This window comes from Cnephaeus nilssonii (genome assembly GCF_951640355.1).
Source record: "Cnephaeus nilssonii genome assembly, chromosome: 6".
Lineage (NCBI taxonomy): Eukaryota > Metazoa > Chordata > Mammalia > Chiroptera > Vespertilionidae > Cnephaeus > Cnephaeus nilssonii.
Window position 1 is genome coordinate 97,681,601 of NC_137077.1, and position 27,272 is coordinate 97,708,872.

The following is a 27,272-nucleotide window of genomic DNA, read 5'->3' on the forward strand; positions in this document are numbered from 1 at the left end:
GGCATCAGGCTGGATGCCGGGGGATGTGAGGCGATCTCCGCCCCTGCCTGCAGGGCTCACTGTCACCGTGCCTGGGCCGGGGACAAAGGGATGCGAGCAGATTCGCTATTGGCAGGGAGGCCCTGAGAACCCATGTGGTAGTGGGACAAGCAGCAATAGTGGTTCAACCAAGGTTGTGGGTTAGGGTCCGACTTATCCCCGGTGTCCCCGCAGGCATCCTTGGCCTGGCGCATCTCGGGCTAAGGCCCTGTGGCATGACTGTCTTCTCCCCCGTGCAGACAGCTGTCCGAGGAGAACGCTAACCTGCAGGAGTACGCCGAGAAGGAGGCCCAGGAGAAGAAGAGGTTGAGCCGTACCAATGAAGAGTTGCTCTGGAAGCTCCAAACTGGGGACCCAACGAGCCCAATTAAACTCACCCCCACGTCCCCTGTTTACCGCGGCTCCTCCTCCGGACCCTCCTCACCCGCCAGAGTGGGCACCACGCCCAGATGACAACGCCACGCGGCCCTCGGAGCTGCGGCCGCTCACGCACCCTGCGCTTCCACCTGGAGGGAGTCTCGACCGCGGCCAGCCCCGCGCATGCTCAGTAGCTGCACAGCGGCACCCTCCGGAGCCCACTGCTCCTCCCTGGTATTGGCACTGAGGGAAGTGTTCACGTTAGTGTCTGATGTGCAAACGTTGACCGTAGTTAGAGCCAAAAGAAAGAAATGTCAATCGCTTTTGAGCGATGAATTTTCACTGCAGAATTTCAGGTTAGTGACAGTTCAGTTTGGAATCTATACTGAATAATCATTGTGTATTGCACCGACGTGTGTATATATGTCAATGTACGTATCTGCACACGCGGTGGTTCTAAATTGCATTTTTTTATAACATGAAGTGCTGACATATTTTGGTGAAGGTCAGCAGTTTTCTAACTTGTGCCTAAGAATACTTGGGAAATGAAAACGCATTTCTATCTAGCTTCCCAGGAATATTTCTACCCAAAATAGAAAAGAAAAAAAAAAAGATACTGAGAAGAAGCGCCTTTCGACCTGCCACCAAGTGGTACTGTATTTAACACAAACACCAGCGACTTGTGAACGGTAACTGCCTTTGGAACAATCAGCTTCTTAGTCAACATTAATAATTTGCAGGTTTTAATTATTAATGCTCCTGTCAGGAGTGGATAAGGGAGCGCAGTGGGAAACCCTGTGGGGTTTAGCAGCATTTTGGATGTTTCGACATGACAGTGAATCATCTATAGTCTTGTAAACACAAGTTTTGCTTTTTTCCTAACCGGCATCTTGGAATCTGTCATTCAGCTATTGCACCCTCGGGGGAAATATGGAAGAGCATGCCCTTCTGGAGGGAGGGTGAGGATGACCTTGGAGTTGACCAAGACCATTCGCCCTGCGGCCTCAAGAAGGAAAACTGCTGACAGGATCTATGCCCTGACTAAGCCCAGAGGAGGGAAGCTCTGGCATTCTATGTGGTTTGCTCTGATCTGATGCTGCAAGTGGTCAACCCACCGACATGACCTTCAGGCCCCCATTCATAGCAACCTCCCCTTCAGTTCGGTTCAGTAACTCAGTCCCATCACTGTACATTGAGATGGCTCAGGGGTTCTAGCAGGGGCTTCCAGAAAACCAATTCTTCCGTCCTGGGGGACCAATTCCACGCTGAGCTAGACCATCACATGACCCTCCAGGAACCCAGGTGTATTTTCTGCAGGATCATCGAGCAATGCCACCCTGACAGTGCTCCCATCTTAGACCCAAAAGGTCCTTCTACACAGAGGAGCCCACTGAAACTGCCAGCCAGCGGTCACTGGCTGCCGGACTGGCATCTGTCTCTGAAATGGTAGAATTAGAACGTGAGAGGTGTTCCCGTAGTGCTGTGGAAGGTTAGGAGCATGACACCCGACAGGGAAGTAGTTTTAACAATTGATATGATGATAATGATGCCTTTGTTTCTTGTTTGTGGCAGAGACCCTGTCCTTTCCTCCCCAAGGCCCCTGGAAATGGTCCTGGGCACAGGGCAGTCTTTGAGTAGGACCAAGGCAAGTGGACTCACGCAGGGACGTCTGTGGTGGGGAAGAGACGGCCCACGGAAGGCAGGGGTCGGCTTGCCCGAAGGCCTGCCTGCTTCGCTTGCATGAAGACACACCTGGTCTGTGTTCCCTGCCTGAGTCAGGTTGGGCTTCCTGGCTTAAGGTCCATCTTGTTTCTAGCAAACCTTCAATGGTATGGCCCATCCTGGGGACAGACACAGTAGACGCCCACCAAAGAAACATTTCTCCTTCTATGGCTCTGCATGATGCTGTGATATTGAGTTGGGCATTCCATTAGAGTAGATTATGCCACGTTCACAAAGTATACAGTTTAGTTATGTCTTCTTTTAGCGGCACCACCTGCAAACACAGTTTCAGCGGTAGCTCAGCTCTCCAAATTAGGAACTGCGTCCGTAGGGACACCTGCTAAATGCAGTTACACAGCAATCCCGATTCCAGTGTTCTGTTAGGATGTGCCACAGTGTGTTAGCCTATTGTGGCCAAGGTGTGTGATGTTAGCACTAAATAATCCCTCTCCAGGTGGACTGGAGCTCTGCCCTGACCAGCCCTCACCTTGGGCACTTGAGCTAGTTCCTACATTGCCCTGGCCTCATCCTTCTTCATGGACTCCCATCACATCTGGCTGTTATCCTGGAGCATGAGGGGTGGCAGCCATCGTGCTCCCTTTGGCCACTCCCGCACGCTAGTAGGACTTGGACGTCTCTCAACATGGAAGTCCTGTCATCTGTTTCCACTTACAGATGCTGCAGCTCCGCCCGCCTCAGACAAACCCACCAAACCTCACCGACCTTTTCTTGGTATTTGGGAGCTGAGTGTGTGTCCTTCCCTACTGCCAGGCCCCCAAGCAGGGGCAGGATTCTGGCTGGGTGTCAGAGAGGGGAAGGGGTTGATGGACTGGCACACTGGGTGTGATTGTTCGAACGGGGTCACACATTCCTTACCCGGCCCCTACACTTTCTGTATTGCATATTTGTGTTTGAAGCATATTAAAGTTAATTTGAGGGAGCTCCTGTGACACGCACTTGATGTAACTCTTGGCCTGACCGGCCCAGGCCTGAGGAAATTCGGGCTGGATCCGTAGCAGCCAGGGAGGTGTTTGGTAGGCTGGATTTTTTTTTCAGTGTTTTGCCAGGGTCAGCCACGGAGTCTCCAGCCCTTTTGCCCTGATTCAGCAGGTCCGAGGCCCCCACACCCATATTTGCAGGCCAGGATCTCCAGCAGCCTGGCCCTGGCTTTGAGGGACTCAGTGACTCTGCTTGGCCCGGCTGTCTTCAGTAGGCTGGGTGGGCTGGAGTCAGTGGGAAAGGGACACAAAAGATTGAGTGCAATCCCTTTACCATTGATTTCAAATTCAGCCCTGGACTGGGTTATGACTCTACCCCCAACAAAAGTTTGATGTGTCCTAAATCCTGTCAGTTCATGCCTGGATGGCCATAGAGCTCTCTCATGAGCAGCAAGGAGCCCTCCTGGTGTGATGGTCAGTCAGCAGCTCCTTATTGTGCACAGATGACCCATCAGGCTTTCTCATGCCAACAGCGGGCACAGGAGCCTGGACAGCTCTGTGGCTCCTCCTATAATACTCTGTGCAGCCAGCACATTTATTTCAACCTGAAAGCTCTTGCTCCCCAATCCTGACCTCTGGTTGGGTTGCAGCCAACTTGGCCAGCCTGCCCCTGCTTAAGGTTGCAAGGGAGACCCCTAGTTGACCAGTTCCCTGTGGTGTTTTTGTAGGTCATACAGGAGTGGTGGGGACTTTAGTGAGACTATAGCAAGTCTGCCATCCTGAACAGCTGCTGAACAAGAGAGCTTTCACGGATGATAAATCCCCTTGAGTCACTTCCAGACCTGCAAGGACCACAGAATCCCCTCTAAGTCACCCAGCTTCCAGATTATTGATAGTGACTACGTATTTATTGATTCACTTGTCAACCTGTCCCAGCCTGTTAGTGTCTTTTAGTGTGTCTTGTGTCCTCCACTTTTATAACCACCACCTTCATTTCCTTCCGTCCACATGTGAGGTCTCACCTTTCCTGAGCAGGCGGGGGACTCGGCCGCTGGCATGTGCAGGAAGTGAGGATAGAGCCACTTCTTCCTGTCTGCAGAGAACTGTCCCCTCTCACAGCTGATGTGCAGCAGGCAGAAGAGACCTCTAAAGTCAACCGCTTGGTCACCTTTTCTGTGCAAGGAGCCTTGCACAGCCTGCTCTCCCTGCGTGGGACTTGGGTCACTCATCTCAACAGGAAGGAGCGATGCTCAGGTAGAAACCCAGAAGTGGGGACAGGCAGACTGCGGAGATATTCGGGTTCAGTTCCAGACTACAATAAAGCAACTATTGCAATAAAGCAAGTTGTAATCTTTTAACTAGTGGAGGGTCTTGCCTTCAATTTGTAAAAAATGCAGCATCTGTGAGGTGCAATAAATCAAAGCACAATAAAACAAGGGGTCTCACCTGTTTGCACAGCTGGTGCTGCCTCAGAGTATAGGCATCAAACCAGATCTCTGGGACTGCACAATGTTATCAAGAATCAGTGTTCTGCCCACTGGAGTGTTTGGATCAAATGCTTAAATATACACAAAAAAACACCCAAAGTTGTTAAGACAAGGGCAATTAAATCACTTGAGTTTGCTTAATATCTTTTGTAACCACTCTGCTTCTCTCAAACCTCTTAAAAACAGAACAACTGGCTCCCTGGGTTCAGCCAGCCCAGCTCTGTTCTCCTCCCCACCTGGCTCACCAAGTCTCTGAGGCCCTTCCAGCGAAGACCTGAGGGGATGGGATGCGACACAGCTCTAAGCTGGGGTCACTCTGCTGCAAGTGACCCAGGATCCTGCCTGGGTGCAGCATGCTAGGGCCCCCACTGCACAGACAACCAGCAGGCCCCCATGCACAGCTGCTGCTCTCTGGGTGGTGGTTTCCGTCTTCCCTGCACCCAGGTTAATGCAGCAGGGGGTGTATTGCATCCCCTCTCCAGTGACTACAGACCACCGGCAGGCACTCAACAAGTGACTTCATTGTGTTTTTAAACAATTGTTTTTTATTTAATGATTTGAGAGAAAGAGAGAAACATCGATTTGTTGTTCCACTTATGTATGCACTCGTTGGTTGCTTCTTGGATGTGCCCTGTTCTGGGATCAAACCCGCAACCTTGGTGTATTGGAACGACACTCAAACAAACTGAGCTACCCCACCAGGGCCAACTTCATTGTTTTGCAAAGTAAAATGTTAAAGTTTCCATGGGAAAGTGTAACCCGCACAGCTTCTCCATTTCCCTACTCAACCTGCTTCCTCTAGGATTAGGTGCTGGCCATGCTGAAACGCAGGCCAAAGGGCTCGGCTCATTAGCAAAGGCGCTGCCATTTTGGTCCCTGAGCCTTCTCTCACAGTGCATTTTTCAATGGCTGTGTTGATGGTTTGGTGGACAGGCTTGATTTGCTCAAACAAAACTGTTCCCTTTGAAGAGGGGCCAGCAGTGTTACCACCAGTAGGTGTTCCAACCCTGCCTTGCCCTGGGGGCTGAGCCAGGCTGGGCTAGAGTGGTCGGTGGGCAGGGTGGCCGAATTCCTGGCTGTCACCTGGTGAAGAGCCTCTGCAGGATTCCTTGTTACTGTGAATGCCAAGCTGTTGGCGCAGCTCTGGATTCACCAGAAGTGTATCATAACCACACTGTGCAGGGGGAAGGTGCTTCAGGGGACTCTCCCTCAGGCCTGCAAACTGGATCCTTACTTTCTGGGGCTCAAGGTTTCCCTAAGAAAAGGCTGGAAACCCTGTGGCCGGGCACTAGGTGGCAGTGTGGCACTGCTGGAAGAGGCTTCATATGTGCTCAGCTCAGGCCAGTGCTTAGAGGACACAAGCACCCCCTGCCACCATGGTCCTGTCCCCGTTCTGGGCTCTCTGGGGCACTGACGCCCACTGGTCCTGAAGGCCAGGGACTGGGCTCACTGGAGACCTCTGAGAAGTTGCCCTGAGGGATGCAATGGACTCCTGCCTGCCCGTGTCCCCAGACATTGCACACCCTGGGGACATGTCGGGGACACCTCCACACCATCGGGTTCGTGTTCCAGTTTACCATGTGGCCGACCACCAGAGGTGATGTGCCTGGTCGTCAGTATTTTATTCCCCATGACAAGCCGCCAGCACCAGGCCCAACAGCAACTCCCTGCCCTTCCCTCTGCGCTCCTGGGTGTCCCCTCCAGCACTGTCATCAGCTGAGATGACACAGGTTACGTAGGCCTTGTCCTTCCCGCAGCAGATTTTCCCATGTGATCAATGGATCACTGCATGTCAGTGTGTGAGAGCTAAGGTCAATTTGACTGAATTTGCCTTCCTTGCAAGAAAATGATCCTTTCTCAAGGGGGAATGGGGTCAAGATCAAGTATGAGAGCAGCTACAATCCTCTCCACCCTTTCCCTGCCCTGCATGCACCCATCCTCCCTAAGGAATGGTGGGTGTGGAGGGACATTCTGGTGTGAGGGGTTTAGCTGCACCCAACACCCAAGTCCTTCAGAAAATGAAACCTCTGGGGCCCAAACCCAAGCCAAGTGTGGAGAGTGGGAGGTGGGGAGACAGTGACAGAGGATCATAAATGAGGACTCTAGGGGTTCCTGGCTCTGCGTTTTCCAGCTAATTGTTGGAATAAGGATTTCTACCAAATGGCTGAAGGAGGCGATAGAACACCTGCCTGTGGGGAGGCAGGAAGATAATAAAGAAGCAAAGTGTGGGATCTGGAACTCTCCGTGGGGCACTGCCACTCTTGGGGACCTGGCCAAAAGCTGCTAGAATTCTTGAGATGGACACCGTGCACTCTGAAGCTATAGACAGAATTTATTAGAATTTGCAGAAGCATGAGATAATGTACCACAAAACAGTTCGATTTTACAACATAAAGTACAGTAAGACATTGTCGATGCACAGTGTTGTCAGCAAAAACAGGATACAGAGTTTCACATTTTAAAAAAATGATGGACAACATCTATGCTTGTTCTTAAAGTGAAAACAGGAGGGACCAGCAGAGACCAACCTGATTTGTAGTTAGCGTTAAAATCTAACTCTAGTATCATAATTGTAAGAAAACTATTAGAAAAATAGAGCATCAAACAAAAAATACTTTACAATTTACATAATAAGAAAAAACTCATTTAATAATGGCTCCATGTTCAATAGAAGAAAACATTTACTGGAGAAACCATAGCTCTTCGGGTTTGGTAATAAGCCAGCCCTCATGGGGATCATCACCACCCTTGGTGCTCCTTGCACCCAGCGATGCTGAAAGGCACAACTTAAACAGGAAACTTATTTTAAATATATATTATAACTTCTCAAGTGGGAGAATAAGTTCTCAAATTAAGAAGTTTGTCATCAGGAAACACAAGATCACACCTCGTTACTACGTTAGCAAAGCCTGAGTGCATCTTCCTAGCCCTGCTTCCTGAGCCTGCGGACACTCTCACCCTGAGAAAACCGCCTGGGCTTCACGGCCAAGGTCGTCCATCTCAAGCTCAACATCTGGAGAACGATCCAGGATGGCTCCTTGACAACTGCGCCTGAGACCCTTGGTCAGTCCATGTCCCCTTGAAAGAGAGCGCTACTTCAGCGAAGCAATGGGCACAAAGACTCTGGATTATAGTGATGAAGAAGAAAGTCAGTTGACATTTTTTGGCCTAATTTTCAGGCATCATAATGACGATGATGAAATACAGAGTGTAGCTTCTTACACCACTGGATGGTAATAAAGCATTTCATTACCAGAAAGTCCAGGGGAGTCTGACAAAATCTCCATCTCCTCTCCCCAAGGAACCTTAAGTACAATACTCTCCTTATGATGGCAAACAGATATAGTTTAGACTATACATAACATATTTAGTTCCATTGGAAGGGAACTGACCAGTTCTGCACATACGCATCACACCCCTTCGCCCAGCAGAGTGGATGCGCCCACCCTCCCTCTCCATCCATCCTGGAACACACTGGTCACGGGGCCTGTCTTCATGGTGATGGCTTGTACTAGTGGGGCATTCAAATCGGAATGTGTAACAGTGGGGCATTCAAATCGGAAAGGACCGGTTCTGGTACAAAGCTAAGCAGAGGTCCCCAAAATGCCAGTGAGCTTACCTTCTAGGCAGGGCCTCCATGAGGTGTGTCCACACTCACCCAAGGAACCCAGCCTCCCACCCTGACCTCAAAGATCTGTCTCCCAATGTTAGGCTAGAGGCCATCCTATTGGGATAGCAAAACTTAGTCAATTCAGATTGCCTTAGTGGTGGGGGTGGACAGGATACCTGGCAGAATCTACCTTCCCATCCCCACGCATGCAGACCCAATGCAGTGGTCAAGGATCAGGCAGGGCCAGGTGCCTCATTCAAGTGTGAACACAGGCCATGCCACAGGTGCAGAGGCAGTGCGTCAGGGCCTTGGGAGCTGGGGCGGGAACACAGCAGGAGGCAGACCTGTGCTGCCCAAAACACACATCAGCACATGGGACCAGGTGGCTGATTGCCTGGTAACTCAATGGAATAAAACCAAAGGTGGGCAAGATAGGAGGGGTTCTGGCAACAGTCCTTCCAAAACAGCCTGGAAAAAATGGCTCTATCACTACTCCTTGGCTTGGAAAAACAAATCCAGCTCAGAGTTGGGGTGAGGGAGTGAGAGCTGTTGGGCAGGGTGAGGCATGTGCAGAGGCCAAGGGTCCCCCTCCTGGAAAGTCCCAGAGGCTTGGCTTGGCTGTTTCCTTGGAAACCCCTCCACCCTCCCTCTTCAGCAGAGGCTCCAATGTGCTCCTTTGTGAGTGGCCAGGCCATGGAAACATGCTGATGGGAATGCAGAGGCAGGAAGGGGCACTTACTCATCATAAAGGGTCTTTCCCTCCTCAGCATTCGGGGCTGGGGCACAGATGAGTAGACACAACATCCCCAAAGGGTGTCTCTAGATGTGTGAAATTTCTATGTAGGAAAATACTGGCCGAGCTGCAAAACTGACAATCCTATTCTTGTTCGGTGGGAGGGGCACTTTTGGTGGATTTTCTTTTTGCCTCTGTGTGTGTGTGTGTGTGTGTGTGTGTATGTGTGTGTGTGTATGTGTGTGTGTGTGTGTATTTCAGGGGCAGGATGAGGGGTGTGATAAGTCTATTCACATTGAGAGGTTAGCCCCAATACCATCCCTATGTCATGGCCCTCAGACACGGAAGAGAACTACTCTCAGCAAGAGTGCAGGGACCACGTGCACTGTGTCTGAGTCACCCTCGGAGGCCCTGCCCTACATTGGGGCTCTGCCTGATGGGAGGGTGCAGGGATTCTCCTTACCCTGAGCCCTGAGCCTTCTGTGAGCAGGTCTGGCTCTGGGCTGCGGAAGGAGGGAACGCGCTGTTGGGAGGTTCTTACCCGTGAGGCAGTGCAGGAAACGCACCTTTGCAGTTGGCAGAACGATGGATGCTGCTAGTGAAAAAGTCAACTGTAATCACAGTCTGTTGGGCACTGTCTTTCATGGAAATTTCAGTCAGAAAGAGAAATTAAAAAAAAAAAAAACATTCTCTTTTAGGCACACCTTCCCTCCAGTTCTTTACATGGAAAAATATCAGCCACATGGAGCAAACAGCTAACAGGCCCCAAGAAAACAGCAGACAACCAAACCCAAACAAAATAAGTTAATATTTATCAAAATAGTTTACAGCACCAATCTACATAAATTTAAATACCTTTCTTTGGAAATCTAAGCTTTGAACTCTTGGGATCATCCACCTGGGTCCTGACCACTGGCCCAGCCCCGGGCAGGCCGACTGCCCAGCCGTCCTCCAGTGGCCAGCCTAGCCATCTGGCTGTTTCACAAACTTAAACTTTCATCCAGTCTTCTGGGGCAGGACAAAAGACAAGTGCTACCAACTTACCAGCTTCTTTCTATCAGATTTGTGCCAAAAGCCAGAGGGGAAGAAATGGGAAAATAAGCTTTGAAAGCAGTATTTACATGTTCTGAGTTGTGTGAAATGTCTGTCTCCCTCTACCCCCGTCAACAAGGGCCTCCTGTCTCCTGGACTACACTCTGACGAGGACGATGGGACTCCAGCTTCTGCCTGTGAGTGCCGCAGAGAGCAGCTCATTGTGGAGACTTATGGAGCAGGGGGTCGGGCCGGGTTCCAAACCTCTACACAAACCCAGGGCATTTGGATGACAGGTACACCAGAGGGATAGCAATATGCCCCAACTGTCTAGTGTGCGGGCCCCTCACTCTCAACAATACACTGATGGCATAGACTAATCATTTGGCCATTTTCCAAGTTAATGATAAGCACCAACTTATTTGGTGGAGTGATTCACAGCAACTAACAGGAGGCCTCAATTTGACTGACTTGAGAGAGGGGCCAACGAGATCATGGCAGGGGCCACAAGTGTGGGGAGAAACGGTCTCGCCTCCGAATGAGTGGACACCTGTCCTGGAAACCTTACACGACCCCAAACACCAGCCCGCAAGCATCAGAGGACAGGGTTCAGTGAATAGCAGAGACCCACAGAAAAGGGTGTTTTGAGCGCTACTAATTTGAGGCCAATCCTCCATAAACTGTCACGTTCCAGTTGCTCAGGACACAGAGCAGCAGTGAGACACCAGAGCAGCAGTGAATAGGCTGGGCCTGGTGGCTGAAGGAGGTCCCCCATGTAAAAGCGTCCTGGAGTGAAGCCGGCCCCCCAGCCCTGCCTCCCAGTGGCGCTCCCTTCTGCTTGTCTTCCCAGAATTACATGCCCTGGGTCCAGAGCAGAGTGGGCTGAGCTCTGTCAAGGTGGCAGAGTGGAGAAGGGGTCACAGTCCTAAGACCCCTTCTGGAAGCAACTCAGAGGGCAGGGGCGGGGGAAAAAATCAGTCTTTGTTTTTTGTTTTGGAGTAAGCTGCCCTTTGGCTCAGGGGTGGACCTGTGGAGGCATACTATTTCATGGTACTCATCTTGTATTTATGGCCGGCTGTTCCAGGCTGAGCGGGGAGATGGCTACTATGAGTCTGGAGTAACCGCATTTTCAATACCAGAACGGTGCCTGGGGACAGAGCCCTGGATGTCCAGTAATGAGAAGGAGATCCCCATCCTGCCTAGGGCCACAGCAGCACGGCAGGAGGCTGCCTTCTTCGTTCAGAGGGAAGTTAGCAGATGCAGTGGCCAGCCACAGCCACGTGGCCCTGGAAGGGAGCTGTCAGGAGTAACCGGCCTGGTGAGCCTGCCCTAGAGCAAGACGGGGCCGGCCCTTCGAGATGTGGGCTGAGGATGCAGTCCAGGCAGCGCACCTTCTGCTGCTCAGGGGCCTTGTGGCTGTGGGTGGATCCTGCGGCACTGGTGGAGACAGCAAGGTGCTCTGGGTGCTCCGTGGGCATCCCTCATGGCTGCTGTCACCTCTGGTGGGTGAGGCTGTGCGTCATTTGCAGTGGTCCAAACTGCCATCGGCAGTCTTTGCTTGTTTAGTGACCAGGGATGCCTCCTCGCTGTGCCACAGCCCATAGCCAAAGTAGATGGCAAAGCCTGCAGGCCAAGAGCAGAGAGCAGTGAACAGAACAGATAGGGTCCAAGGAAGCAGACAGCGCGGCCTGGGGCCTAGCAAAGCCTCGACACGCTGCCTGCTCTGAGCTGAGCCCCCACTCTCTACACTTTTACACTTAAAGAAACAACACGACTCTTCAAACAGGTACAGCAAAGGGGACCCTCTGGAGAGCCTCATACCAGGGAAGTTCCTGAGCAGGGGGAACTGCTCAGTTGGGGGCCCCTGGGAGGGACATTAATCCCTCAGTTTCATCCACTGACCACCTGGTTGGGGGGCTTGTGGCCACCAGAGGGGACAAGACAGACACTGCGGAAGCTGTGCTTCTCCCTGCCAGGGTGTATCTCTGTCTGTCTGCACAGTCCCGGCTGCTCGTTTTCTCTGTGTAAGTGGCTCCCGCTGCAGGAGGCATTCGGGTCACCTGGGAATGTGTGTACCGTACGAATCAGTCCGGTCCAGAGATCTGTGATTCTAACTACTGCCCAGAGACTGTGACCCAGCTGGCCCTGGGGCCACCCTTTTGCTGGTGACATAAGGAGAGTGGTCCTTAAAGGAAGGACTCGACTCAGCTACCAAAAGTACAGGAAGTAGGTAATGCCCAGAAGCCAGGCGCTTACATAGGGATGCTCAGAAGCAGTCCCTGCACCTCTGGCAGGAAGTAAGCGCCTGGCTCTGCAGTCTCAAGGAATGGGCACAGCGGGCTGAGCGCAGACTGAGCCCGCTCTCACAGAATGACTCTATAGGAGATGCCTGTCCAGCTAAACACAGGCTAGACTCTGAGGGGAGTGAGGGGTCTGCGGAGAATGGGATAGCAAAGTACCACCCTGGAGATGGCACAGCAGCAGCCGTCTACCCCAAGGTGTGGCCCCAGGACTGAGAGGTTTAGCAGAACCTGGTCCTGAGATTTCTGCTCTTGGCAGGGACACGGAGGGATATAGGTCAAGGCCAGTCGCCCTTCATCAGCACTCAGACTGGACGCTGAGGAAGAAACCTGATCCATCTCCTGCTATCCCCAGAGGCAGAGGCCCAGAGGCCAGGCCACCGTCAGTACCAGGCAGGACCAGCACCCACAAGGTGACACCCAAGCCCCTGCAGGCCCTGCCAGCGCCCACAGCCCACGAAAAGAGGTGAGGTCCCGACTTTCCCACTGGGGTGAGAAGCACTGGTGCTTTATTGACAGCAGGCTCATGCTCATTCATAGCCTTGCTCTTGTTAACCTCAAGCTCTTGCCCAATAACATAACTACTTCAGGCAAGAGGCTATTAAAATGAAGAGTATCTGAAAAGGAGGGAAGGACCCACAAACTACCGGGAGCTCCTTGTTATCTGAGAGAAAATTGTTGACTACCTGTGTTTCTACTGTTTTGAAATCTGAACTGAGGAGGTTCAAAGACATTAGCCATCTGCCAAGTAAGTAGCAGGGACATGAGTGAGCAGTAGGGGTGGGAGGTCTCAGGAGAAACTGGAGTGTGGGACATACCTATCAACATCCACACCGCAAACCGGACCCAGGTGCCTTGGTCCAGCTGCATCATGAGATAGACATTCACGAAGATGCTCAGGACGGGAAGGACTGGCAGGAAGGGCACCTGCGGAGACACAAGGTGGCAGCGTCAGCCCTGCAGCAGAGATATGGAGTTGGCACCTGTGTGCACCATTTAACAAAACTACCCGGAAAACATCCTGCACCTGACACTTATATGGACCTCTGAGACTTATATGGGCTACCATCTTTATATCGGGAAGAGGGGTGAGTGCCAGTCCTACCTCTGTACCCCCAACTCCTCCAACATAAATACACCCTCATGCAGGCAAACCCTAACAGGTGTGAGCTTGAGTCTGAGCAACTAATGGCCAAAGAAAGCTCTATTCTTATTTTCCACTCCTGCTATGTTACCATTAAAGCAGGGGCTAGAAGAAGGATTCCGCTTTACCTCTAAGGTTGAACTACCCTATTATCTGTAACATTTGAAAGTGAACCTCCAAGGCTTGGTGATGATACACAGCCCACCTGGATGGCATTTGTGAGAAGCCCCTGTGGGTGAGCTGGAGCTACACCACTGAGAGCAAGGGTCAGGTCCCCACCAGGCACTGTCTGTGCCCATGGGCCCATGTTCCCCTGAGGCTGGCCAGGAAGCACCTCCCGCCAAACACCCACACCTAGGAGAGCCCATGCGGCTCTGTCTCATCAGGCAGCTCCCTGCAGAACCTCAGGGCAGGGCTGCTCACCTTAAACGAGAGCTTGGTCTTGCTCTCAGGCTGTCTCCAGATGATGACCGTGATTACTGAGCAGAGGATGGCAGAGATAATGAGCATAAAGATGGCCCACAATTCCACGTTTGTCAAAGCCTTCTTTCCAAGCACAGTCACGATGCAGAAGATGATGATAAGAATTGCTGAAGACAGAGAGAAAGAGAGGAAGACAGATGCAACTTAACCATTTCTCAAGTTCCCATGATATTCTCAGCTCTCCCCAAAACCTATGGAGAGGGAGGCTCTATTTCTGTAGGCATCACCTGCAATGAGGACAGAATGACCGATAGCACAGTCCATCCAGCAGCAGGACTTCTGACACCCACCCCCATACCCAGCAACAAGAAACCACGCAGTGCCCACAAGCAGGACCCCAGACACATTCCAAGGAAGGGCAGGCTCTTACCTATGAGGCTGGTGGAAATGTTCACGATTAGCCCAGAGAATTTGGAGGGCTCCGTGTTTGGGGGTGAAAGTATAGTCTTCAAAGAAAACTTTTCTGCTTCTGGTAAAAAGCCTGTTTGGGAATCGCTGGTGCTCACCAATTCATTCTGGTATACTTGATCCAGGTCATCGGTAGTTCTGGCCATCTGGTATACCATGTTAGGTTGCTCTGGCTGATACCTGCAGACAAATGTGACCAACATGATATGTTTTCACTAAGCAAAAGAACAAGCAATAATTCAAGTTCTTAGTAAGCCTTCAAAGGTAAGTTTCCCAGGACACAAGGCATCAAATGGGAAGAAGATGGCCAGAATGATGTCTTCTCTGGCAAAGTGGAAACAGAGGAGAGCTGGGTCTCGCCTTCTGGCAACAGCCTTCTTTGGTGTCTCTGCTTTGAGACAACTTGACCTCCACCATAAACGAGCCCAGAGAAATGTCTTGAGATGGTTTCTCTGGCTCTGAGAGTAGCTCTAGCCCTTGGAAACTTAAGATATTAGGCCACTTCCAACAAAACCAGGCTGCAGGGAACTAAATGCACAGACAGAAATAGAAAGCAATAACATCAGGATCCTATTTGGTGCAGAGAGCTGGAGAAATGTGTCTGCAGGCTGATGGCTTTGAGATATTGTTTGTGAGACTTAATTGGATCAATTTATTTTAAAACTCCAATGCCTTGGCATAAATCTATAGAGTTCAGTGGCATGATTTTCAAGATACAAGCTACCCGCAGTCATTTTAAATGAGGCTCCTTATCCTCCTACCCAAAATGAACGAAGCGCAAATCTTTTCCACCAGTCTTGAAAAACAGAGTGCCTTATGAATTACTTTGCATACAGTCTAAGAGTAAGCATAAAGATATTCACTATATTTTCACTGATTCACTTAATGTAACACCATGAGGTCAATTAAGAAGGTGGTAGGGCCAGAACTGGTTTGGCTCAGTAGATAGAGTGTCGGCCTGCGGACTCAAGGGTCCCAGGTTCGATTCCGGTCAAGGGCATGTACCTTGGTTGCGGGCACATACCCAGAAGGGGGTGTGCAGGAGGCAGCTGATTGATGTTTCTCATCGATGTTTCTAACTCTCTATCCCTCTCCCTTCCTCTCTGTAAAAAATCGAGGAGGAGGAGGGGGGGGGGCGCGGAGGGGGAGGAGGGGGGGGAGGAGGAGGATGAGGGGGGACCTTGGAGAAATGAGCCCTTAGGAAGAGATAAGTGGACGTAAACTAGTTTTAGCTGATCCTATACAATCACTACCAAGACTCAACCCAGGTTTTACATACATTAGATGCTGAGCACATGAGAAATGGGATCAGTGGCCTGTAAGTATAAATGCCTAGAAAGAAATACGGAGGGTCTTGCCAGGTGACCAACACTAAGAGTCTCCATGAGTACATGTTCTCATGATGAATGCTACCTTGGGCCATTTCTGGGACTTGGGAAGCAGAGCCCTGTCCTTCCAGAACAAAGAAAAATTGGCACCAGGAGGTATGCTTTGAGGGGGTGCCCTGGAGTAGCCGAGACACCAAGCCTAAGCCCAGACTGCTTTATTATCACCAAAACCTGGAAAGTCTTCCTGAATATCAACCTCAGCCATCCCACACCATATAATGGGACTCCTTTCCCCAGCAGCGTGCAATGAAGCATCGCAGTAACCTGAGTTTTGAAGGTCATCACAGGGACCTAAGTTTCACTGGATTCTCCCAACTCCCATCAGGGCCAGTCCCCAGTCGACTCTGTCCCAAGAAGCTGGATCACATTGAAATCACCACCAAAGCCTTCAAAAAAGCTGATTCCGATATCTAGGTCCAGCAGCTTGGCTAGAACCTGTCTCTATTCTCCCCAAAATCCAGCCAGAAAAATGAGGGCACATTATAGAAGGAGGTGGGGCCACCCCTGAATCTTTTCATGGATATTCTCTATAAGTAGGCTCTCAACCACCATATCCCCACCCTCTCCTGGGAAGTTCCCAAAGGAGTTATTAACAACCTAAAATTTGCACTGTATAAACCAATAATTTGAACTGCTAAGAGGCTAAGAAGGTTCATGTGCATTTCTGTCATGGGACCAGAAAAGCCATACATACCGTAAGACCAACACACAGGCAGCCACTAAAGAGTAAGCCAGGAGAGTGCCGATGGACATGAGATCCACCAAGTCCTTCAGGTCAAACAGGAAGGCCATCACAGCTGGGGAGGAGACAAACATCAGGATCCATGGATGGCCCTCTATACTTATTGACATCCAGACCCACCCCCATCTGTAATCCAGAGCATACAGAGGTGCTTATTTTTCTTGCCCCCCAACCCCAGGCCCTTCCATGGAAAGATGCTTAAAGGAAGAAAAGCTCAGGATTGAGTCATGTACACAGTCCTCAAGATGATAACTTTGCAAGCTACCCCTATACTACAGATGGAGAAACTGAAATTCAGACAAGGTTGGGAGAGTTACCTAAGGTCACAAAGCTAGATGCAAAAGTCAGAATTTGAACTAGGTTCTTAATGACTCCAAGTCCAGTGTTTCTTCTTCTATATTATTCTAACTCATAGACAAATCATTTACATCTATCCACCTACCCATTCATCATTCATCCATCCATCCATCAGCCATCCAATCTATCTATCATCCATGCACCTATTCATTCATCATCCACCCAGCACTCATTGAACATGGTAAGAACAGTCTCTGGTATATCACCCAAGACATATGCATCTGTCAGCAACAATGATGAGGAGATGGATGAGGCTCCTGACCCAGACAATTGAGCATGGAAAGCAGTGTTATTTCCAAACAATTTCAAGCCCTTCACCATGACCACACTTAAAAAAAAAAAAAAAAAACAGAACCAAACATGCATAATTATTTGAAAATCCTTTGTACTTTTTCTGAGAATGTGTATGTGTATTCACATACGTATAGAGGTTGTTTCCCATTTAAACAATAAGTTGGCTAGGTCTATTTTGGGGTATTTTCCAATCATTCACAACCGAGACAATTTAAAACAAACACAAAACCATTGCTTTTCCAAATACTTCTCAAGCTCCTATAAATCACTCCAGCTAAAACAAATTTAAATTGTGAATAAATAATAAGATTTAGGAGCAAAGAGGACTTCCAGATAAATAGAACGTGGCATACTATGCACGCCACAAGCACCTGCATTCCCACTCAGAGAAATCGAGACAAGCTTCTTCAATGTGAGGTGATTTTAGAAAACCTAATACTTATTTACACTCCCACACACACACACAAAAAAAGTTTAGTGAATGTACTTTGTAGTCACTTTAATGATGATAGTTTCATCTCCTTTAATCAGCACAGGAAGGAAATTAAGGCCAGTCTTTAATATAATTAATTTACATGTAAATACTGAAAAAATCTTTACAGTTTCCAATGCTTTAATCCCTTAAATATAGTGGTTGTATTCTGATATGTGGTGTCCCTTAACCTGACCACTGTAATCACTCTAAAAAATGTATTATAGCCCTGGCCCTGGTGTGTCTCAATGGTTGGAGCATCACACTGAAGGGTCCAGGGCACGTACCTGGGTTGCAGGTTTAATCCCCAGCCTCAGTTGGGGTGAGTGCAGGAGGCAACAATGGATGTGTCTCTCTCACATCGATGTCTGTCTCTCTTTCTCTCTCTCTCCTTTCTCCCCCCAACCTCCTCCTCCTCTCCCTTCCACTCCCTCTAAAAATCAATGGAAAAAATATCCTTGGGTGAGGATTAACAAAAAACAAAACAAACAAATAAAAAAGGAATGTAGACTTACAGGGCAAATTTAGTAAATAATAAAAAGCTAGCTTTCTTCCATTATGTAATGCTAATCCACACAATGAAGCACACTTTGCTAAGGGCATAAATCCTACTAATAACAACTCATTCATTTAAGATGATAGATGTCCTACCAATGGCCATCTGCCAAGTCCCCATGGCACAAACTGGCTGGTATCACGTGTCCTAATTTACCAAATGACCCGATGCTCTTCTCACACCCTGGAAGGAGCCAGCCTCTTTGGCATAAAAACAAACCAGGAACCAAGAGCCAGATCTACACTATGGTTCTGCATTCTGCCTTCACCTCTCTGTGCCTCCACTTCCACCTCTGTACAACGGAATCACACTGCCTTTCCTGCTAGGAAATGGAGTCATTAAAGGAGGAAAGGTATACAACAAACAGCATGTAGTGCAAATAAATTTCAGCCCCGCCCCGAACCTCTGCCCCCCGATTCCTTAATCTGGGGCCTCTGGATCATCACACAGGCTCAAAGTGCTGGGGACTGGACCGGCAACCCAGCTAATGTGCCCTGACCAAGAATTGAACCCACCACCCCTTGGTGCATGGGACATAGCACCAACCAACTGAGCCACACTGGCCAGGGCAAAGTGGTACATTTTATACAACACCAATCATAAGGGATCCTCGTTTCCCAGGGAATTCACAGGCTAAGATACAAGGACACTACATTTCTAGTAATAACACAAACTCTCACTTGGCTTGCAAATGCAAGAATGTCATCTTACCCAAATCTACTCAGGGACACTCAGAAAAGGAGAAGACTAATGGCTTTGAGGGACCATGTGTATCCTAAGCTCGGGCCAATGAGAGGATAATAATAACAGAAGAATTCAAAATTATTGGGAATTCCATCACATCCTCTGGAGCACTGGCCTCTGCCTTTTGTTGGAAGGGCAGTTACCTTACAATAAACCAGGTCTAAGGCTAGAAAACAAAAGTTAAAATTCCTCACAGACCGCAGTAAAATTCAGGATGTTTCCCTAGGGAATAATAATGACTCAACTGTTGAAATATTAGTGTGTGAAATTAGTCCCAGTTCTTACCAGCGATGGCACCTGAGGTTAACGTGGCGATTATTGGGGTTTTGGTCCTTTCGTTGATTTTGGCCAAAAATTTAAACAGCAGTCCATCTTCAGCCATGGCATAGATAACTCGAGGCATGGGAAACATGGAACCCAAAAGGCTAGGTGGAAGAAAAGGCATCGGTTAGAGGAGCTTCCCAGGAACCAAGGCACCAGGATGTGACCAGCCCAGTTGACCTGAGGAGTAGGAGCCCTGGACTCTCACCAGGACTGCCGCCACCAAGCTAGATAACCTCAAAATTCCATTCACCAACCCGAGAAAGCACTGCTCTGAGTATGCATAAGTCTAAGAACAGGAAAAGCCTAACAAACCAGCACAAATTAGTCATCGTTTTCCTGGAAGTGAAATTTTACATTTATTCCTACAGTTATTTCCAGCTGATTCAAACAGAAAATAAAAGCGTCCCAGCATTCATGAAGATGTCTCTATGGTAAATCGACATTTACAAATAGTACTAGTAAATGTTCATATGGGCTAATAGGAAATACAAGGAGCAAAATGCCTCTCACTAAAAGGCACTCACTCCCTTTTTCAAGCTTACCTCCACGTTATGGCCAAACTGAGGCCAAAATGCAGTGTTTAAAGAGCTGGCCTGGTCCAGTGGCCAAAGTCAGGGACAGAAAGACAGTCCCTTGCTGAGCAGATGATGTTAAAAAAATTCTTCAAGAAGATCAGTAAGACAAATGACTCTTGGGTGATTCATAGCAACAAGGAGAAGCCAGAGAATCAGGGTTGGGGCACTGGCTCCATTTCCAGGGAAAAGAGTAGCTTTAACAGCAGACCTGTGTGTCCAGCTTTACCCGGCCCACCACACCTGACATCAACCCAAGAATCTGAGAATCCTCACCTAGTAGACAAAGCACATAGGGAGCCAATGGCCACCGCATACTTGGCGCCATCCCAGCCCACGTGCTTGAAGGCCTCAGGCAGGGGGCTATCCTTGTCCAGGCAGAAGTATGGCATCATGAGTGTGAGGGCAGCCGACACCCCAAAATAGGCGACGAAGCAAATCAGGAGGGAGGCGACGATGCCCACGGGGATGGCCTTCTGGGGGTTCTTGACTTCTTCACCTAGAAGCAGCCAGGAGGGACAACCACAAACCATAAGGCCCAGGCCTTTCAGCGTCCAGGGAGCCTGTGCCACCACAAATGCCTCCCTGGGCTCTGGAAACACGCGGTGGCCCTCTGCGACACAGACCAGATGACCCCTAGGTCCTCGATGCTGTTCTTGGCCTCTACATCACGGTTCCGCCGAGAAAAAGACTTGTTTCCTTTGGCAGGCAGATCTGGGAGGTCCAACAGAGCCTAGACTATTCAACTCGCCAGGATGACAATATTTTTAATGGCTTCGTTTCTCCCGGATGATGCACAGATAGGAAGTCAGGCTGTAGCCATGTTTGTCATTATCCCATTCTAGTAGAAGGGTTAGTCACATTCAGGATGTAGTTTCCTACCAGGAACTGTGACTTGGGGAAGTGATAAGGGCAGGAAAGATCAGCAGGAAGCTATAATCTACACATTACTCAGGTGTGGAAGCCTGATGACTGGCACAAGCCCACAGGAAGGAAAATAGTGACCGGTGGGTAAAATTAGGCTGGCCTGTCTGCAAAGCTGGAGGGTGGGGCATGGGCTCCCGACAGCGGGCGGGCGTACCTGTGGTGGCGATGCAGTCAAAGCCCACGAAGGCATAGAAGCAGGTCGCTGCTCCTGACAGGACACCAGAGAACCCGAAGGGCATGAACCCACCAATACCGGGATCCCCTTCTTTCGTTTCACTAGGAAAAAAAAGAGCCACAGCAAAGATCACAACACTAGCTTCATGGTCCCAAAGAGAAGCCATTGCAAACAGCCACCACCTGACTTATGACCACTGCTCCAGACCCTCAGGCCATGACCCCTGGCAGCTGTCGCCAGCCACTGCATCTGACTGTGGACAACAGGCCTTCACTTGGTGTGGCCCGGTCACACCATGCCCTTTCCAGAAGCCTCTTCTAAATATAGATGTGGGGTGGGGATGGAATATAGGGACTGTGACAGGAAAGAGAGAGAGACCAACAAATGCAGCCTCTCCCGCAGAATCCTAGAGAAAGAAATGGAGCCAGGCAGTGCAGGGGCCCCAGATGTAGGGATAAACGGCAGAAGTCTCCATATTTGCCAGTAACTCAGGTCTCAAAGCAAGCATTTCCAAAGACACTGAGGTTTGAAAACTGCTCAGTTTCAGTCAACAAAACCCTGTTTCCTAAGCACCCACGCACACAAAGTAAACAGGTGGGATGCTTCAGGTGGAGACTGGTGCCTAGCACAGCTGGGCTCACGGGCGGGGGTCAGTTGTTTGCTGAAGCACATTTTGTGAACCCCAAAGTCCTTAAAGATCCAGAAAACAGTCCCAATGGATCAAAACCTGTGACTCTAACATAAACACTACATCTGAGCTTGAACAGTGTGCTCAGCTCTTGCCAGGACTCGTCTGGGTGGCAGTCTCTGACATCCGTCTATCGCAGGCCCTGCCTCTCACCAACTACTCGTGAGCCTCAGCCACCTGAAGAGGAGCCCCGCTCCTTCTGCTGAGAAGTGCAGCTCCAGCCCTCCTCTGCGGCCACATTTTCCGCTTGGCTGCAGGCTTCCTGTCACTTAGCACAGAACCCCCAGGGCGAGGATGTCACACCTCCCCACCCCCCTCCTCCCAGACGGCTTCGCCTCCCAACATGAGAACAGGAATGGAAAAATATTCCAACTCTATAAGCACTGATGCACTGAGGTTGAGCGTTAGCAACTCATTTTGGCAAATTTGCTTTCAGTTGGATTTATCAACGAGCTAATGAAATAACAGACAATTTGGACCCAATTATTTCCTAATGGGGATTAAGCCTTTTACTGATTCCTCTGGGATAAGTACATTTCTCAGTTCCAGAAGCTGCCATGGAACCACTGGACGTGAAGCACGAAGACCCTAATTGTGGGACTTACAGTGGTTCAGTAGCAACCTAGGGGAAACCCCAAGAAATGCACAAGTGATAGACGTGGGGAAAATTGTCAGCAGACTGAAACGGAAGCTTGTCATCTACTGAAATGAACCACCAACCCCAGTGCAAAACAGGCAGCCCAGGACAGGTAAGCCAGCAAAGTGTGGTCCACAGTCCACACTGCAGCCACCCCCATGGGCTCTGTGAATCACAAAGAAGTCCACCATGGTGAGTGGACTTCTACAATCACAGCACGGTGTGGCGGGAACTGCCCCCGAACCCACACATGATGAAACCCCTCCACGCTATATGGTTTTCTGGGTAATGCTTTAGAACCTCAGAGAGACAAACTAATTCATGGAAGACTGTGTGGCCATTGTCAGAAACACAAATCTACAGCTGGTTAAGAAAAGAAAAAGGAAAAATCATACTGATTTTAATAAAGTAAACAAGCAAGCCATGTCCCTGTCCCACCCACCGCACTCCAGCTCTTAAAGTGGCTGACTCGCTGCCCTCCATGGCGTGTCCCAGGGCTGCAGGCAGATGTAGCTGAAGAGGTCCCACACAGGACCAAGGGCTGGGCTACAACTGCCACTTAGGGAGGCCAGCAGAGTTCATCGTTGCTAGGACATTCAGTGTAAGGATGACTGATGAAAGTAAACACCATCAGCTGGCATGGACAACCTCTTCATAAAAAACATAAAATTAAATCTTGACTGACAACTAGGAAACATTTAATTCCTGACCTGTAAACAGCAACCAGTAAGACAGGCACCCAAGGTTTTCAAAGTTGACTGTTTCTTCAAAGATTTTTGAGTTGGCTTTACTCCACCCTAAGTGAATGGGCACCAAGAAATCTGGCATAAATGTGACTCAGGAATGCTTGGGAATATATATTAAAAGTCCCCATTTCTCTGTAATAGCGTTTAGTCCCCCAAAGACTAAAAGGCTCTTTTTATTTGAACTATCCTATCTAATAAAAGAGTAATATGCAAATTAACCATCACTCCGCTATACCCACCAGCCACGCCCACCAGCCAATCAGGAGCAAATATGCAAATAAACCCAACCAAGATGGCTACGGCCACCGAGAGCAGGAGGGAGGCTTGGATTTCCCTGGCGATGGAGGAAGCCAAGCTTTCCGCCTGCCCTTGCCGGCCTAGGCCTCCACTCAAGGCTACAAAGTTTCAATGATAGAAGATACATAAATCCCAACAGAAATGGTGGCAGCCATGGAGCTGGAAAGAGCAGGAGGCTAGGGTTTCCCTCGACAATGGAGGAAGCCAAGCTTTCCGCACACCCTGGCCAGCCCAGGTCTCCGCTTAAGGCTATGAAGTTTCAATTATAGAAGATTCATAAGTCCCAACAGAAATGGCGGCCACCACGGAGCAAGCAGAAGGCTTGGCTCCACTCCAGGCTACAAAGTTTCAACTGTAGAAGATAAATAAACCCCAGATACCAGGGCCTCCGATTGGGTCACCAGGGGGCGTGGCCGGCCTGCAAACCACCACAGGCCCCTCACCCAGGCCGCCCCATGCCCCAAGGGAACCCCCACCCTCATCCGGGACACCCTTCAGGACAAACCAGCCAGCCCCCACCCATGCACCAGGCCTATATCCTATCTAATAAAAGAGTAATATGCAGATTGACCATCACTCCAACACACAAGATGGCTGCCCCATGTGGTCAAAGATCCTGCCCCCATGTGGACACAAGATGGCCACCACAAGATGGCCAGCAGGGGAGGGCAGTTGGGAGGGACCAGGCCTGCAAGGGAGGGCAGTTGGGGGCAATCAAGCCTGCAGGGGAGGGCAGTAAGGGGTGACCAAGCCAGCATAGGAGGGAAGTTGGGGGCGACCAGGCCTGCAGGGAAGGGCAGTTGGGAGGGACCCAGGCCTGCAGGGGAGAGCAGTTGGGAGGGACCAGGCCTGCAGGGGAGGGCAGTTAGGGGTGACCAGGCCTGCAGGGGAGGGCAGTTAGGGGCAAACAGGCTGGCAGGGGAGCAGTTAGGCATCAATCAGGCTGGCAGGGGAATGGTTAGGGGGTGATCAGGCTGGCAGGCAGAAGCGGTTAGGGGCAATCAGGAAGGCAGGCAGGCGAGCAGTTGGGAGCCAGCAGTCCTGGATTGTGAGAGGGATGTCCGACTGCCCATTTAGGCCCAACCCCACAGAGATGGGGCCTAAACGGGCAGTTGGACATCCCTCGAGGGGTCCCAGATTGGAGAGGGTGCAGGCTGGGCTGAGGGACACCACCCCCTGCACAAATTTCGTGCACCGGGCCTCTAGTTAACCATATAATATTAGAGTTAGTGAAGTTTTGTGCATTTAATTCAATAGTTTCCTATTGGTGTCTGGTTGTGAACTAGTCACACATCAATGCCTGCCCATTAATTAGGCAACTGGGCACCTGGCCCTTAACAACCAGCAACCAAGTTGGCATGTGACCACTCAGACCCCCAGTGTCTCAGCCTCCCTTGCAGCTACATGTGGCTGGCTACTGGATGCTGCTGGGGAATTGTGGCAGAAGGAGCATGTGTCTGCTGGATCTGTCTTTAAAAGCACTGGGAACACTCTGCTCCACACCTGCTCCCTTTCTGGGACAGCTGGATCATGCCAGCACCCACAGCCCAACTCCAACCCAGTAGGTAAGAACAGCATCCTCAGAGATGACAGAACAACCAGGTGCGGCACGACCTGGGTCCCTGAAAGCCTATATACAGCCTCACTGGCCAGCCAACTGAAATTCCGGGACGTGAGACATCATTTTAAAGCTACCACAGTTTAGAAGAATCTCTATCTGAGCAGTTTAACCTTTAGCAGTAATAAAAATAGACTCAAAGGCAAAATCACACTCCCTGTTCTCCATCCCAGGACCCTAAGTTTCACCTGAAAATCTGACAAAAAAGATACATTATGATCATTTGGCTTTTGTGTCCTAGATAATATGAATTTGTAGGTGAGGGTTCATTCCAAGGCCTGAAAAGGCAGGGGGTTGAGAGCCCGCCTATCACCTGCCTCTAACCCTGAGTGTCCTGAGCCAGAGACAGGTCAGGGGGATGGGGCCATGGCTTTTCAGGGCTTATACAACCAAGTCAAGTGTGGGAGAAAGAGATTATTAGAATCACAGTTTGATACTTTAGTATTTCTGAAAAACTTTGATAAAAGTCCCACATATTTCTTTTTCTGGGTTATTAAACATTTCAAAATAAAGTGGTATCACCATGGTATTACAGAGAAAATCTTTTCTGATCACAAAACTGAGAAGAAGGTCATGAAACAGAACATGAGAAAAAATGGATTACTTAGTGAGTCTGACAATGATCCTCAACTATGTACATGATGGAATTAGAATGAAGACTCTGGTTTAACCACCAGTGTCCTTGTCATACCATGTTCTATCTAGTTGAGGGGAATAAAACTTATTTTAAACCAATAAAACACCCTCAGCTACAAAAGAAAGTAATAAAATGTTCATATTCAAATCACATTACTGAAAAAAAGACTCGTATGGTTCTAGCCAGTTCCATCCCCCATATACACCAACTGCCACATGCCGAGGGACGGGCAGAGGGAGCAACTCACTTGTTGGAGCACAGGAGACCAGAGTTGTTGTGCAAATACTCCTCCGTGAACTGCCAGTTTTTAAGCGAGCCTTTCACAAAGCCTGACACCACGATGAAGCCCAGGACCAGAACGTTGACACAAGTGAATATTTTGTTGACCATGGCTGACTCTTTCACACCAACAGTTAAAAGTCCTGAAAATGTGCATACACAGGAAACATGGAGCATTAACCTCATACCAGGCAAATCCTTCCTGGGATGGGGACAGGAAGAAGGGCGATGACTTAAGAAGAACCCACATGGCATCCAATTCTAAAGATTTCTGTGAGCCTCTGGGAATGGGGCTGAATTCATGATCTTTCTAGAGGCAGTGATCAAGACGTTTAGCAATACTATGAGGACGCCATCCAGGGGCACCAGGGCTGCAGAGATGGGGACATAAAGCCCCCCCAGGAGATGAAGTGAGCACCTCTCCCTGCACCCTCCCGCTCATTGAAGTATTTTACTGAGAACCACTCTCAGGACCAGGATTTTAGTTTCTCCAGGAAGGAGACACTTTATACTCATTTTCTTGGTAGAATGAGTTTTTCAGGTCCGGAAATTATTCATATTGCCTTTTAGATGTTAGCAATATCAGCAATGACAGTGTCTGTGGTTGTGGAACTGCCACTCTTTAAGCACTAGGCCAGACTAGCTCTAGCTCATAAACCCACATTAAAAAACACACCAGGTGATAAAAATGCCCAGGAACCACATGACAACGCAGGACCACCTTGGGATAAAGATGCCACCTGGTGAGTTCTGTGCAAACGGTCAGCAAGAAAAGAGGCATGAAAAGGTACCCAGTGAACACACGACACAATTTATGATTTGAGATCTCTGCTCTGCAGTGTGTCTTTTATACATCCTATATAATAAAAGGCTAATAGGCAAATCGACCAAACTGTGGAATGACTGGTCGCTATGATGCACACTGACCACCTGGGGGTAGATGCTCAATGCAGGAGTGCCCCCTGGTGGTCAGAGTGCTCCCACAGGGGGAGCGCTGCTCAGCCAAAAGCCGGGCTCACGGCTGGCAAGTGTAGCAATGGTGGCAGGAGCCTCTCCCGTCTCCACGGCAGCACTAAGGATGTCCGACTGAGGGCTCCAGGACTGCGAGAGGGTGCAGGCCGGGCTGAGGGACCTCCCCCACAAGTACACGAATTTCTTGCACCGGGCCTCTAGTTCTACAATAAAAGAGTCTCAAATAACAGATTGAATTCTGAAATGCAGATATTAAAATAGTGATTCATCATAGGGAACACACCACACTCTGCTGTATCTTTCCTTTTGTGTCCCTCCCTCTCGTGTTTATGAAAATCTGAGTAGTGCAAACTTAATCTCTGATACATGTTCCCATCACTGGGCCAGAAATACTGCTGAGTCTGGCCTGTGCAAAATGATTTCAATTACACAGTGGGCAAAATTAGATGGGTTGTTTTTAAAACCCATGTAAGGTTTCTAACTGCAAAAGAGAATTTATCTGCACTTCATCAGCTTAATGTTTATGTCAGCAAAACTCCCACCCCAGTGGCTGAAACACAGATGCATGTAAGAAGAGGCTGCTATCAGCTGTGG

General features: G+C 49.5%; 2 protein-coding genes across 6 annotated transcripts in view; one reads left to right on the forward strand and one right to left on the reverse strand.

Moving 5' to 3' along the window:
- Nucleotides 1–4,695, forward strand: part of MTUS2 (microtubule associated scaffold protein 2) — a 603,680-nt gene extending 598,985 nt beyond the window's left edge. For all 5 annotated transcript variants that reach the window (XM_079775057.1, XM_079775060.1, XM_079775058.1 and 2 more), the window contains one exon: nt 279–4,695. In XM_079775057.1, the coding sequence (XP_079631183.1) occupies nt 279–492 (214 nt within the window). In that variant the 3' untranslated portion in view covers nt 493–4,695. The remainder of the gene's footprint in view (nt 1–278) is intronic.
- A 2,162-nt stretch (nt 4,696–6,857) lies between these two features.
- The window catches only part of SLC7A1 (solute carrier family 7 member 1), a 59,206-nt gene continuing 38,791 nt past the window's right edge, over nt 6,858–27,272 (reverse strand). Inside the window, exons 5-13 of the mRNA XM_079775062.1 lie at nt 25,675–25,849; nt 20,784–20,905; nt 19,979–20,201; nt 19,092–19,231; nt 16,336–16,438; nt 14,216–14,433; nt 13,786–13,952; nt 13,037–13,145; nt 6,858–11,541 (exon numbers count right to left, since the gene is read on the reverse strand). Coding sequence (XP_079631188.1) covers nt 11,438–11,541; nt 13,037–13,145; nt 13,786–13,952; nt 14,216–14,433; nt 16,336–16,438; nt 19,092–19,231; nt 19,979–20,201; nt 20,784–20,905; nt 25,675–25,849 — 1,361 coding nt within the window. The 3' untranslated portion in view covers nt 6,858–11,437. The remainder of the gene's footprint in view (nt 11,542–13,036; nt 13,146–13,785; nt 13,953–14,215; nt 14,434–16,335; nt 16,439–19,091; nt 19,232–19,978; nt 20,202–20,783; nt 20,906–25,674; nt 25,850–27,272) is intronic.